This window comes from Polyodon spathula, chromosome 13, assembly GCF_017654505.1.
Source record: "Polyodon spathula isolate WHYD16114869_AA chromosome 13, ASM1765450v1, whole genome shotgun sequence".
NCBI classification, from domain to species: domain Eukaryota; kingdom Metazoa; phylum Chordata; class Actinopteri; order Acipenseriformes; family Polyodontidae; genus Polyodon; species Polyodon spathula.
Genome location: NC_054546.1, coordinates 43454357 through 43469051, shown reverse-complemented (window position 1 = coordinate 43469051; position 14695 = coordinate 43454357). Strand labels below are relative to the sequence as shown.

At 38.7% G+C, this 14695-nt stretch overlaps 1 protein-coding gene across 1 annotated transcript in view; it reads right to left on the bottom strand.

Moving 5' to 3' along the window:
• Positions 1-7988: 7988 nt before the first annotated feature.
• LOC121325335 (protein fantom-like) overlaps positions 7989-14695 on the bottom strand; it is a 50111-nt gene continuing 43404 nt past the window's right edge. The window contains exons 22-25 of the mRNA XM_041267762.1: positions 13854-14040; positions 11810-11894; positions 9897-10030; positions 7989-8819 (exon numbers count right to left, since the gene is read on the bottom strand). Of these exons, the coding sequence (XP_041123696.1) occupies positions 8728-8819; positions 9897-10030; positions 11810-11894; positions 13854-14040 (498 nt within the window). The 3' untranslated portion in view covers positions 7989-8727. The remainder of the gene's footprint in view (positions 8820-9896; positions 10031-11809; positions 11895-13853; positions 14041-14695) is intronic.

Here is a 14695-nt window from a genome sequence, read left to right as displayed (position 1 = left end):
TGCAGCCAACATATTAAATCTCATTGAATTCATTTTCTTTCTTTTTCTTTTGCTTCTGATTGTTTTCCACATGAACGCGTACATTCATTAAACTAAAACCCTCAATATAACGTGTGTCTGAGCATTAATATGTTCCTCTTTTTGTCAGTGTTCAATCAACCATAATGTCCTATTTTTTGCTCTGCGAACCTCATTTCATATTGTCTCACTAACCAAGTAAATGAGGATCCCAATAGGGATTGATTTCATTTCTTGGGATTATGAAATTAAATTAATGTAGACACTTACCGGAGGCTTTTTTTGTTTGCCTTAAAATCTGTAGTCTTTATAAAAAATGAGGATACTCTAAATATAGTAACATACATAATGTATGCTTTTTAGTTCTGAATAATTTGGTTGCATGACCAGAAGCCAGCCTCTCAACTTTGCAGACAATGAAGGTCATTTGTGTCAGCTGGTTTAGTGATTGGTAACTGGTTTTATGATGGACACACTTCAAAATACTAGTACATGAATACCCAGGAATAGAACTGTAGTTACCATATATTTTTTAATGCACTGTACTCACAGGTTGGCATGCAATTGTGAGATGAGAAGAATTTATGCACATCTGTGCAATTAAAAATGGGTATTTAAAACAGCATATTGTGCTAAGAGCATGGATTCAGTAATGTACCAGACACACAGGTACAGTTACAGCGCAATCAGTGTACCAGTATTTCGAATAGTACCCCATTAGCTAACAGTGGAAGGCACAAGTAAGTACAGTGTACTGGCACCGTGAGAAGAAGGCGGCATTTATTAAGCTTGAGCGCAGACAGCAGAAAGTTCTGAGGAATACTCCCCATCATTTATTTGTAAGCTAACATTGTGTTAGCTTGTAAGTGATACCCACTAACATGAAAATATAGGGTGGATTCCTTCATCTGAATAACACAAATAAGACTTGCTTTCAATGTAAACCTCAATGTTTCACAATTAAAAAAAAAAACAAAAAAAACTTTTGTTTAGAAATAAATATACCTTTGACTGGTTAATGAATGATAAATATTTACTAAAATTTGCTATAGTTTTCAGAAGTATAAATTGTAAATACCAAATAAAACGCATTGTAAATGTATATTTATAAGCAGAGAGCTGTCACGTCTATATTTTTGACAGTGATGGAATAAGAACTGACCAGGTCTGTGTGTGTCTGAAATGGTTAAAAGAATTTGAACGTTTTGGAAATTTATATATATACAGCAAAAACATTGTGCTGCAAATTTTTCTACCTAAAATAATACACAACAAAAATGTCACAATTTTCAAAAACAGATTGCAATGAAAGCTATTTGATTATATTTGACTTGAATAATTTAATGGCTTGCTTATTGTGTCACCTCTTTGGAATTACACAATTTCAATGATTACCACAAGCATACCATTATATTCTGGGATGGCTATCAAAACGTTCTTCACTGTAAAAATAATTTGGTGTTCTCTCAAAATCCAGCAGGGGGCACAAGCTCTCCACTAAAAACGACAACAAACTAAATGTCTGAAAGCCTGCAAACCCTTCCTGTGTACTGTAAAGTGTTTACCCATTATTGATAAATAAACCCTTAACCAAAATTATAAATTGAAACACCAATGCAAATATAATCAGAATCCAAGGTTAATTATCATTCTGTAACCCTGGTTGTTCTGTATGAAGTTCAAATACAACCTGTATATGAAATTAAATATTTTCATCCCCTTACTCCAGTATATATGCATCCAGTACACTATAAACAACATGCATTTAAACACACAGTGGGGTTAAAAAAAAAGCAGTCCAAAAAACTCAAACACAAACTGTAGCACTCTTGCCCTGAGATGTGACGATATGTGTTAGTTAAACACATCACATACAGCTACTGTCAAGGAATTGAGAGAAGTAATTCAGTGCTTGTGTTTCAATCCTGTATCATAAGGACAGTATTGGCTGGGGTCATGTTATTTACAAGCACTGTTTTCTAGCTCTGCCCAGCGCAGTACTGTATAAAAGACAGGGATCGTAACTCAGCGCACAAAGTGACATTACAGCACACAGGATCCGGTACGCACTGTAAGAGAAGGGGATGCGAAACTCTAACAGCAGAAAAGAAAACAGCAGCGTCTAAAGCAAGGCTAGAGTTAAAAACCCTCTCAGCAGTGTGTTAAGTGCACCAGTTCTGAAAAGTTACAGGCTACGCTATCTGCTGTACAGTGGAACTCATGCCAGTCTATGCCTTTCTCTTTCATTGATGTCCATTGAGCACTTCCCTCCTATTGGGTCTATTGAGTTGAGCTAAGCCGTGGCCAAAGTCCTGCCGTCTTTGAAATGATTCAAATAGGGTCCTCCTCGATGGTTCAAGTACAGTGTGTTTAAAGCTACACTGCCAGAGGTTTGATTTGCTTAACTGTGGTAAACTATATTAGAGGCTCCACAGTCATTATTACAGGAACGGTGTCTGTGTTAAGATCGGCCAATTTTTAAATCAATTTGAGAATAAAAACCTTTGAGGTGTCTGCATGATTCTGCACACACCCTGCATACAGCGCTTGGGAAAGGAAATGCCAGTTAGAAGCTAATATGGAAGCACTTTCAAACAATGACCACAAATCCATAGGAGTTCCAGAGGAATGGCTGCCATTCCTGTCACAATCCATTGGAATGTATTACCAATGTGCTGCCTGTATTTCAAAATGATTCTCATACTCATGTAATTTATATAAGCTGTTCAGATGTATTATTTCAATATTCCTTTTCATATCCAATTCATTTGTAGACATTATCAAACAATGTTAATAATACTTTACAGCTTGGCAGAACCCTGATAGCAACAATGCCTGGCACGGCTTGCAGCAGGAGTCTAGTGTGTATAGAGACATATTCATAACACTTAAATGCACATGACATTCTAATTGGGTCATTCTCTGCCATTGCGATGGCTTTGACATGTCCTTTTGCAAGAAAAATTAATACAAAAATAAATAATAATAATAAAGTATGTTATAGTAAAACTGTCATTTTTCCATCCACACTGCCCTTTCTGAATAGCAAGACGATTTTGAAAGCATGCACATGGGTTACATGCAGCGTCAAGCATCTATGAGCTGAAGAAGCATGTGTACTGTAGAGCTGAAGAAAAGGAACTTAGTAATGCCTAGAACTTCACTAAAAATAGACAATGGGGGATTGGGAAGTGTTTTGATCAGCCTTTACATTTGATCTCCAAATTATAAAATGTAACTGAATGTTGCTCATTATTATTATTATTATTATTATTATTATTATTATTATTATTATTATTATTATTCTGTGCAGCAACAACCCTGGACCTTTTACAATCCCAGGATCAGAAAGGGCTGGAATAAAACCATAACCTTTTGTTCCAGAATAAAGATGGCAATCAAACCTTGTTACCCTACATGTTATTACTGGCATGGCAGAGTTGTAAACATAAATATTCAGCATTTGGAAATGTCTTTTCTTTAAAAAAAAAAAAAAAAAAAAAAAACACATCTCTATCAAAACTGATATGCTGATTAAACATACTTGTTTGAATAGTAGGTAAATAACTGCACTCTATATTGTCAATCACTTAGTTTACAGCGGTTCCTGTTATTTATTTGTTCACGTAAACATGCCCTTATGTTCGTTATTACAACTTTTGAGCAATTTGGTCATTTAATGAGATGTCCCCAGAACTGCGGTGACAAACACGTTGGCAGACGTGGGCCCAAGTTGAGCGAGTTGAGCGAGTTGAATCTAACCAACCTCTTAAAAGCTTGGAAGGCTAACATAGCATAACACAAAAGCAGGTCTACTTTTAAAATGTACTAATAGGTACTACAGTAAACTACACCAGCATTTGGCTGGTTAGAGGGGGATCTATTCTTTTCGTGTTACAAAGAAAATGTGCTAGAACTCAGAGGACCAACCTGTGGCCTAAAACAACCAATCAGGATCCTCTGCCTGCCACCTGACTGGTGAATTTAAATCAGAAATCTGACAGTGGACGGAACACGGTTAGTCAGACACCTGACTTTATCCCTGAACTCAATGCTTGCTCTACAGGAACACATATTGCTTTTCTTCCAGCAGTTTTTATGATGGGCTGGTTAGTTACTTTAATGATAGGAAATTATGAGTGATTGATTGATTCCACTGGGCAGCACAGTGGAACCAAACTAAAAAATGACCTAACATGTATAATGTAGGGATTTTCTGAAAAGAAAAACACTGTGCGTGTCTGTGTGTAAAAAGCCTTTAATTAACTTATCTTAACTGTCTAAATCAAGCACAAGGAGTATTGCTAACAAAGTACTGTTTTAATTCATTAAAAACCTCATCTCTCAACATATATCTATATATTTATACAGGCTAAATTGGAAGTGTTACTGGCAGAGGAAGGGAACACAGTCACTCTTAAGAATCACAGCTTTAAGTGGGATTTATTTTATCGTTTTGGCAGGCTAGAGATAAGGTTCAGAGTCCTGTTTCTCTGTTCTTTTATTATTTGCCTATTATCAAAGACGCCACTCGAATTTTGCTGTCTAATGCATAAGGAAATCATTTTGCATTTAATAGGGGTGCCAGTTTGACTAAGGCTCTTATTATCCAAATCCACAAAAATGTTAAGAGGGCTGTTGTCTGAACAGATGTAGGAACCCTGTTTCTCGTTGCCACAGCAGTTGATGTCAACAGTCTGGTGTGATGTATGTCCCTTTGCAGCACTCCAATGTGGGGGGTGAGTGGAGGGACGACGATGACATCGTGGTCACGTGACCGCCCCATGATGGGGAGAATTATTTTATTTCCATGTTTGCGGCAACTATAACTAAATACATAACACGTGAAAACCTGATGTGGGCCTTGCTTTTGTTCCTCTGAAGAGACTCCTCGCTTTCATTAGCATGCGATTCCATAGCAACACCGCATAACAAACGATAAAAGATATTAACAGTGACAACACATTAATAGTAGCACGTCCTGCATAATGCTGGTTGTGACGCCTGTAAAGTGCAGAGCATTGGCAGCTGTTGCGAGTCACAGTTACTGTTCTCCTACCTTGGGAGGCTGGGCTGCTTGCTGCTGATGTCTTTGTTTTCAGGTGATAATGGGACCAAACAGGCCACTGCTTGGAGCACAGGAAGGTCTCGGGTTCAGAAATGCATTTGAGGTCTCAGCTTCAGTGGACTGTAGCCACACAATTCAGCTTGCCCCTGGGACACCTTAGCAGGGCATCTCATGGAGAGCATGGAGAACTCCCTCGTCCCTTAAGAGAACTAATGGCTTGAGGCACATTCACAGGGCACATACTTACACATACAAGGCTCTATGGATTGACATGCATTTCTGTTTCATTACATAAACAATAAAAATGTCAGTCGTTCTAAATTTCTAATCCTAGTTACATAGCGTCCATGATCACATTGCCCCAGTGCAGGAGATCCTGTCCCTTAACCCTTAACCCATGAGGTGGGGCAGAAACTCTGAAGCTGATTGTTTTACCAGAGGTCATTACATACAGGGGACATTAATAACTACCTGTATTTAATCTTTAATAGAGAGAGAGAGAGAGAGAGAGAGAGAGAGAGAGAGAGAGAGAGAGAGAGAGAGAGAGAGATTGAATATAATACAAAAGTAAATTAAATAGTAAATTACATCACAAACACCTCAGTAGATTGAAATAGAAATAAGTGAGTATAGTTACTATGGCATCAAAAGCCTAGAGGCACCTCAACTGTTATTTTTCACCTACTCAGATTCAGGTGGCACCAGTGCCTGTGTATTTGGATAATTAGTGCACAACCATTCATCAATTCTGACCAGGTTACATGTGTGTCCTAAATATATATGAACACTACTGGCCTGTGTTCTGTACTGTATACTTAAAATAGGCTGCAAGGCCAGAGCCAAAGTTGCCATTAATTTGCCACGACATGTTGGTTAATCTTTAAACTCTCCACGAGCAGAGCAGTACCGACAGGACATGTGCAAGTCAATCGAAAACTGTGTCGAATCCTCCACTGCTGGAGAACAGCTTCATAGCAGACAGTTATCCAATAACCACTTCAGCTTGGCACTGTCCAGCAGTATTAAATCAAGAGAACGCCCTGGGGTGACACTGTTCCTAAGGTTGGGTTGAGATCATCCCAGCTTCTCAGCTTCTTTTGCTTTGAGCATGAAACTGTCTCGGTGAGCGTGTACCGACTGGAAACCAACACAACATAGCTCTGTTAATTCTGCTGTTACATAGAAAAATGTGCATCTCCTCAGGGTGAAGAGGCTTGGAGAACGCGGTGGCAATTCTAACTGTTTCCCAATGCTTTTGGAGGTTTTGTTAGGCCAGTTATAAAATGTGTTTTTTTTTTATTTTTTTATTCCAATTTGTTTTCTGGGATCTGGATCAGCTGTTTCTACTGAACTGAAGAGAATGTTATTTTTCTCTAGTGGATCCCAAAGCCCCATGACCCTGAATTGTCATCAGACATGGCATACACTGGCAAAGGGGAAGCTGCACCGAAAACCAACAACATTCAGTTAGGAAAAAGGCACCGCAATTGCATTTTTCCAAAGCCACCCAATTAATCTTGCTGATAGCGACTGGTTTGAATTACTATAATATATTGTGATGGTTCCTAATGATGATATATCTGAGCCCAGCCAAAGAAAGCTGGGGATCCAAAAAAATGAGATAAGAGCCAGCCTAAGTGACAACAAACATGTGGCTGTTTACTGGGGATGGTGTGGTAGGCTTTGCAGATGTCTGCGGTTTGCGGAACAGTACCAGGGGACTGTATTAGTTATGAGGATTAGCAATCTCTGGGGAAAGGGTGCTGCCAATGCTCCCGGGAGGCAGAGGGGAGCGCGGGGGGGGGGGGGGGGGGGGGGGGGGGGGGGGGGGGGTACTATTGCAAGTTCAGGGTTGACTGTGAGCACAATTATTCCAACAGCCTCCATTGTACATCAACAAATTAATATTGCATGGATGTCAATTCAAAGCCAGCTGAAGATGGCAAGCCATTACTGAAGCCATTAGAGCACAGATGGTTCAGAGTATGTGCAGATATTCATGCCTGCATATTGGCATTATATCTGCTTTTCTGCTGTTGAATTGTAATGAATTGTCTCATAATCTATTCCATCTTCTAGCCATTAGCGGGCTTTGATAGCTAATACGAGCTGAGGACTCATTTTCCAGGACTTTAATCACACAATGTGGGGGGTGCCTAATTCGCTAAATAAAATGGGCTATGATCACTGAAGCAGAGATTTAATATATCATGGAAAATTAGGTTGATTTTAATAAATGACTTATCCCACTGAATACTTTACATATGCTTATGAAGGAACAGGAAATGTTTGCAAACAGTGAAACCTGACCACATTAGGTTAACAATGATAAGCAATTTAATAAATTAGTGATAAAGTAGTACGGTCTCATTAGCTATTCTTGTGTAGAAATCTGTCAGCACGTCGATGTTAATATAATGCACAATGCCATCTTCTTTACTTTGCTTTCAAAAAGACAGACAGAAAGTGGGATAAAGCATGAGGCATGTTTCAGGTACACTTGTGTTAAAAATAGTTTCCGATTCATCGCTTTTATTAGACTGCGTACATGCTGATCTGTCTAGTTTTCACTTCTCGATTTCAACGAAATTAAAACATCTGCATTACAATGCAACATCCTTTTGTGTCTCTAGGTTAGTCACATAGTATTACACGTGCATAATGGAACGATTTGAACTTGGGGGATTCTTTGTGTTTGTTTTTTCTTTAGATTTAGATTTCATTTCACTGTATGTAGAGCAGCTGCTTTTTTCAGTGTACAGTAGTATGATTGTATAGTTTTGTATGGAACTATTGGGGATGCAATATACGTCTTGCTTAAATACATTATAAACTCTCCACAGGTTTGAGACAGAACTCTTCAGATCTAACTATACCATACCTGTACGTTAGCAGGTTTCTGCTCTTTGTAATTTTTGCCTCACACAGCATTCATGTTTGCAAACACTGACTGCGCCTTTTCTTCCCTCTCTACTCAGGGCAGATTTTTGCCCAGAAAGTAGAAATCCATGCTGAAACATGTTAGCTAATCTGTTTCTGTTCTCTCTCTTTAATTGATAGAAATTGCACACATCAAAGAAAATGCACACTGAGATTTAATGTGCATAAAATAGACATTAGCATTTTAAAGAGGCAGATTAACACATTAATCCAGGCAATTTTCATCTACCAATTCCAATAAAATCATCACAGTGTAAAAGTCCTAATGAGGCTTAACAGGCTTTTTCATTTAGTCGAGTGATTAGAGATAACACTAGACTTTAGTTTAGAATGGGTGCACAGGGGCTTAAAGCTTGAGCTGGCATTCTGAAAAGAAAGATTTTATTAAAAAATGAAATATCTAACTAGCATACATTTGGCACAAATGCGTGTAACAAATTATATAATTACCAGGGGAGCGCATCATTGAAATCAGACAAATATCCACTTTTGTGTTTCATATATTTTTTTTATGGTTAAATGAGTGCAATTGAAATAATGTAGCAAAAACACAAAAGTACATATTATAATCCAAAAAAAACGAAAAAAAACACACATGTTGTTGTAAATTCACTTAAATCCAAAACAAATAAAAGGCTGAGGTAATGTGCATAAGCAGCCCCGATATTGTTCTTGTTTATTTCTCGTACATTTCATCAGTGCTAGTCTTCAATGACAGAACGTAGAGCTTGGAGAGCCACAACGGTAACCTTCAGTTTTCCAATTACTGCATTGTCATCCTGAGCATCGACAACTACAGCAACAGAAAATAAAAAAATGTGTGTCACTACAAGCTTTCTTATTATGTATTAGGTCACACCTTTAGAGCTCTGTTTGGCTGCAGCATGATGTTATGAGCAGTCTGTTGTTGTTTATAACACCCTTTATAACACATTCACGTAGGTGTTATTGATTGTTTATAAACACGTCTTTAAACTAAGGTGTTACCAATAAAAGAAAATGCTTTGTATAACGTACAATGGAGTATTAACAGATCTTGAGATAATCACACCTACAATAAGTTAATCACACGTATGATACATTTTAAACTGAAGATTAGAGACGATGTAGAGTTGAATATGGCTGAAGAGTGAAACCTGGGCAGTGGCAGTGCCGGGGCAAGGTCCAGCACATAGTCGGTCTCATCTCATTTTAATTCAGTTCATTTTGTGAGAGGTATCCATGTGTTGCAGCTACTCCTGCTGATGTTTTCTCACCACCTTGTTTGAATGGCTTGGTTAGTTTTTGTCAGCCCAGCTACGTTAACGGAAAGGAAACCCGACAACCACAGTACTGTCTTCCCCCGCCCCTTTCCATGGTATTCCTATGAAAGTAGCATTTGTTTGATGTATCATATTGATCGAGTCCTGACATGAGAACAAACAACGTTTTCCTCTAAACACTAAAACTCCTTGCTATTTAAGGTCTTGAAAACCGTCTCTTGCTTTGTTTAAATTCTTTATGTAGGCCTAGTCCTTAATGTCATGAATGTGCACACGTGGAACTGCACTTAGAACAATGTTGGATCTTTTTTGATAACACTGCTAAACAAAATAAAAAGAATATAACTCTCAGCATACCTTTAAATTAATAATCATGATGTGATGGACTTTCACAAGGAAATCTTTTTAGACCTTTTTCTAGAGCAATATATTTTTTCTTTCAATAAATAATGTGCGATACCTCGAAACTTCAAGTCCAATGATATTAACAACAAGAAAAACATCTTTGACTATAAAATGACTACTGTAAAATGCATCATACGTGGATATCTGTAAAATGAAAGCTGCATATAGAACGCACTAGCAGAGCCTCAGCATGCTGTACTTACTGTTGATGTTTCTCTCTATGACATCCTGTTTATCCTGAAAGATGTCTCGGATGTTGACAAAAGCAAAGCCAACATCTTCACACTCCATGTCCTGCTCGTCTTCAGGAGGGTCGCTAACCACAGTAAACTTGATGCTGTCACAGAAACAAAACCAAGAAACTGACACAACATCAAGATATTGCTGCAGTCTTGGGAGTACATTTCAGGACAATGAGTAATCTCATTGAACTGAGTTCCAGCCAAGGACTAAATATATAATTTTTTTCCCTAAGGGTGAAAAAGACCTAAGATATTAAACATAAGATCCAAATTCAGTTTCTCTCTCTCTCTCTAAAAATATATGCATAATGACAGTGTTTTGCTGGAGCTGATTTGAATTAGTGGTTTCTGCTGTGGCCAAAACATTTGTATTGACCAAGGGACAGGAATTTATAGTACAATACTCTTCTTTTGATATGTCTTGGCAGGAGCTCTCAAACCTTAGATGCTTGTAAACTTGAATGCTTTGAACCTCTTAATAAGGATCTTACAAAGTCAAACAAAAGTTAAGCTTAATGGAATCCCGGTTTGCACAATGCCATTGCTCAAAGAAATCAAGTGGTACTAATTGAAAGTAAAACATACTTAATATTATCAAAGGGGAGACACTGCAAAACAACAAACACACTCATTAGTAATGTGAAATTACAAGGACCTACCATTTTAGTAAAAATTAAAATCCACCCCCACCCATGAGGATTAAAATGAGGTTTGCTTTTTAAGATCATAACCCTATAAACATTTTATAATTGCAAAAATTTGAAATGTGTTTTTAATTTTGTGTAGGAAATGTTGTATGCAGAATATATCAAATCCTTATAATAATAATAATAATAACATATTTTTATATAGCACCTTTCATCACAGAGCACTTTACAGAGGTAGGCTGTGAATTGTGCATTATATGCAGAGTCACTTACAATAGGACATTGATTTAACATCTCATCCACAGGATGGAGCACAATGAGGTGAAGTGACTTGCTCAGGGTCACACACAGTGAGTCAGTCAGTGGCAGAGGTAAGATTTGAACCGGTGACCTTCTGGTTACAAGCCCTGGACTTTAACCATTGGACCACAGTGCCTCCATAAAGTGTTCTCTAAAATAACACACAGTAGTCTCTAACTTGGATAACCATGTTGCTGGCTGTCAAAAGCCTGATCACTGTATTTGGGTGGCATTTTCTTAGCTGCCAACTGACACAATGAGGCATTCTCATGATCATATATACATGACATGCCAAGGTTTAGGAAAAGGGACTCTGACTGCTTCCACTGTAAGCACAGAATCCCTCTTGTAAATGTCACAGAGAAGTTACTAGTCTTGGTTTCTCGAGAAGACAGACCAGTCAGTGTAATACTTACAAGGGTGTATATCCTGTTAAAAATGATGACAGACTGATGTATTAACTTTAGGCTGGAGTATGCTTTCATGCATATTTTATTTTGAATTGAACAGTAATGTGCTATATATCGGCTGCTAAGTGGAATGAAAACTTTATAAACGTGTGCTTCTTACCAGCACTGCAGGTGTATGCATGGACAGACTGGATAGACTGATCCTAGATAGACTGGACTCGTGTTGACTGTGTATCTTAAAAGCTTTATAATCTCTCTCTGTCAGATTTGATGGTGTGCCACACTGGGCTAAATACCAGGGTGCCATTTAATGACATTATTACTGTGAATGGTCTTTGCTGACAAGGCAGGCAGGCAGACAGACAGACAGACAATCCAGCTATTGGGATAAAGATCAGGGTTCCGTCCTGTTGTCGTTTCTTTACAGTGATCTTTACTGGCAGAGTACATATTCATCACAGCGGCGTCAGATGAAAAAAATAAAGTGTTTGATGATGTTTGTGCCACTAATGTTTACCTCTCATGCGCTGGGTCTTGTCCCTGGAGCAAAGACCTCAGGAAATCTCGTCTTGCCTGGTTATTTTCTTTATCCACATGGATCACTGTCAGGACAACAGGCACAGTGCGTTACTTGATGCAATCTGACACTGGAGAGCTCTTGCATTCCATTTAGGTAGCCATATAAAAGCAGGAAGTGATTCCCCCCCTCGCCTCTCCCTATTTTTCAATGTTTACTTGAAGAGGAAAGCAGCCGGCGAAGGGGAGCCGGTATTCAGTCCTGAGATCATGTGATTTGATGTCTTGTCACTGGCAGGTTGATGTGCGTGCTGTCAAAAGGGATACAGGCATTGCCTGAGCATGCCACTGTCACCTCCTGTTAGTGACACTGGCAGTCTCAGCTGGAAAAGCCTGCAGCCTCTATTGTCGTGTATGTGAGGGGATTTAATGCGTTTTCTTTCAGCCCAGGAGTCGCTGATAATGACAGATATAGCAGAGAGCTTGTCCTTTCTGACAACGGCAGCAATTTAATCCTCTGCTCCTGCTGCCATGACAATGGTAAGAGGTGTAGCATTAGGGGGAACCAAATCCACAGTACTGTACGCAGCATTTAGGATACCACAGCCCACTATATCGTCTCCTAAAGGTTGGGTTTATTAACTATTTCCTGCCTAATAATTACCACTTGGCAGTCAACCATCAAGGCTACAGTACAGCCCAGGCTTCTGACCAGTCTATAGGACAACCTGTGATGAAGTCTTCTGTTACTAGCTGATTTAGTGAAGGCACTCATATGTAATCTGCCATGTGTCAAGTCCCTTGCATGAACATGGTATGATAGGTTGTTTAATAGTGACTTATTGGGTTGACCCTGTAAATTCCACAGTAAACCTTCATAATCACAAGTGACAAGAGAAAAAAAACTAAAAAACAACACATTTCCCTTGGCACTGGCTATCATTATGCTATAGGCAACCTTAATCGCCACTTATTACCCAGTTACCGCTTTGTGAAGACATGAATTTATAAAAACAGAATGAGGATTCTCCTACCATTCTCAAAAGGGACATAATTACAGTAATACCAAACAAGGCTTAACTGTTTGTTTTTTTTTTAAACAAAGATTTAACAGCATTTTTCATTAGCTGCCTGTCGAAAAAAATAAAAAAAATATTACAGTAATAAAAACACCCACCTTTCCAAAGGTGTGCAGACAGTGAACAAAATATTACAATGAAGATATCCTAAATAACACATGGATTTAACTGAATTAATGAGTTCTTCAACTAGCTTTAGATGTTATTGCTTGTGGATTCGTGGTTCAACTCAGTACGTCTTTTAATTTCACTCTAAGCTGCTATTCAGGTAAATCTCATTTTTATTAAAGATAATGTTCTGTTAACCCTGGATATCACAATGCAGACAAGTCTAAATTACACCTCCTGAGCGAGAGAGTAAAAACCTCAATCAACACCTGCTCTGGATTCATTTCCGTTATCAGATTACAGGCTTTTCTTATGACATTAATGAAGACTGAAGAACTGAAACAAAAGGAGAACACCTTTCAAGAGACTATTCAGAAATTACAAAAAATTTAATTTTTTTTTTTAAAAATCCCAACTCGAATCCCATGGATTGAACCTGACCAGGAGCCTAGACACGGAGCTTCACACACAGTTTAAACGAGGGGACACATCGTATAACACAAACCTCAGCAACAAATGTTTCTGGGAGTTTAGACCTAAATTACAGACTGTTAAATACTTTGCTTGTCTTGCTTCTATTGCAGAATCGCTATTTCAAATTCAAATGCACTTATTTTAACTTTGCTTTAGGTTCTCCAGTTCCGTGGTTCTTACCGTTGCTGTAGCTGTAGTGTATGGTCTGTCCACGCTCCAGTTTGGACATTGACATGGGGGTCTCTTACCATTGCTGTAGTTGTATTGTATGGTCTGTCCACGCTCCAGTTTGGACAGTGACATGGGGGTCTCTTACCATTGCTGTAGCTGTAGTGTATGGTCTGTCCACGCTCCAGTTTGGACGTTGACATGGGGGTCTCTTACCATTGCTGTAGTTGTAGTGTATGGTCTGTCCACGCTCCAGTTTGGACAGTGACATGGGGGTCTCCTCAGCAGGCAGGTTGAGGAATCTGTACTCTACAAAGAGGTTCAGGATGCTGTCGTCTGCTGCTGCCCGAGACTCTGGGGACAGGGTGAGGGACACAATTTCAATCCGGATCTTTTCAGATGGCTGCGGAAAAAAAAAAAAAAAAAAAATTAAAATGATTTATTTCTGCCCAAAAAACAATAACCCAGAGCTGTCCTATTATCTGTCACAGTAACTGTCATGACTGGAAACATGTATATGTTTATATCCCCCAGTAGTCTAACAAGACTGATTTTTAATAATTTTACTAAAGACAGGACACTGATGACAGTCCAAACAGCTGTGTCTTTAAAGGGTTAATGCTGTAGGTACAGCTTGTTTGCTGCAAGCCAATGCTAATGTGAAGTGAATAAATCACTACAGCTGACAATACAATGCACTGGTAAGTGGTGGCTGCTAAACCAAAAATGAATTTTGGAGTATGTGCTATCAAAGTCTATCCCTGACAGCACAGGATCCTATTAGGAACTTTGCACTGTATATTCATGTTACACAGAGCCCTGCATTTAGACAGTGACTGAATTAAAAAGGTAAACCGGACCTGCGAGTGTTAACAATCCTCACTTTCCAGGCGTATCTAGTTAAACAGAAGAGATGAATGGCCCATTCCAGCCATCACAGCGGTGGCGCTGGAGAAGGACAGGCTGATCTCATCTGATGGTGTTAATGTCTCAGGTGTTCAGCTCTGTATATCTGATTAGAGTGATGTGCGGCTTATTGGTGTCAGTTCTGCTCGTCT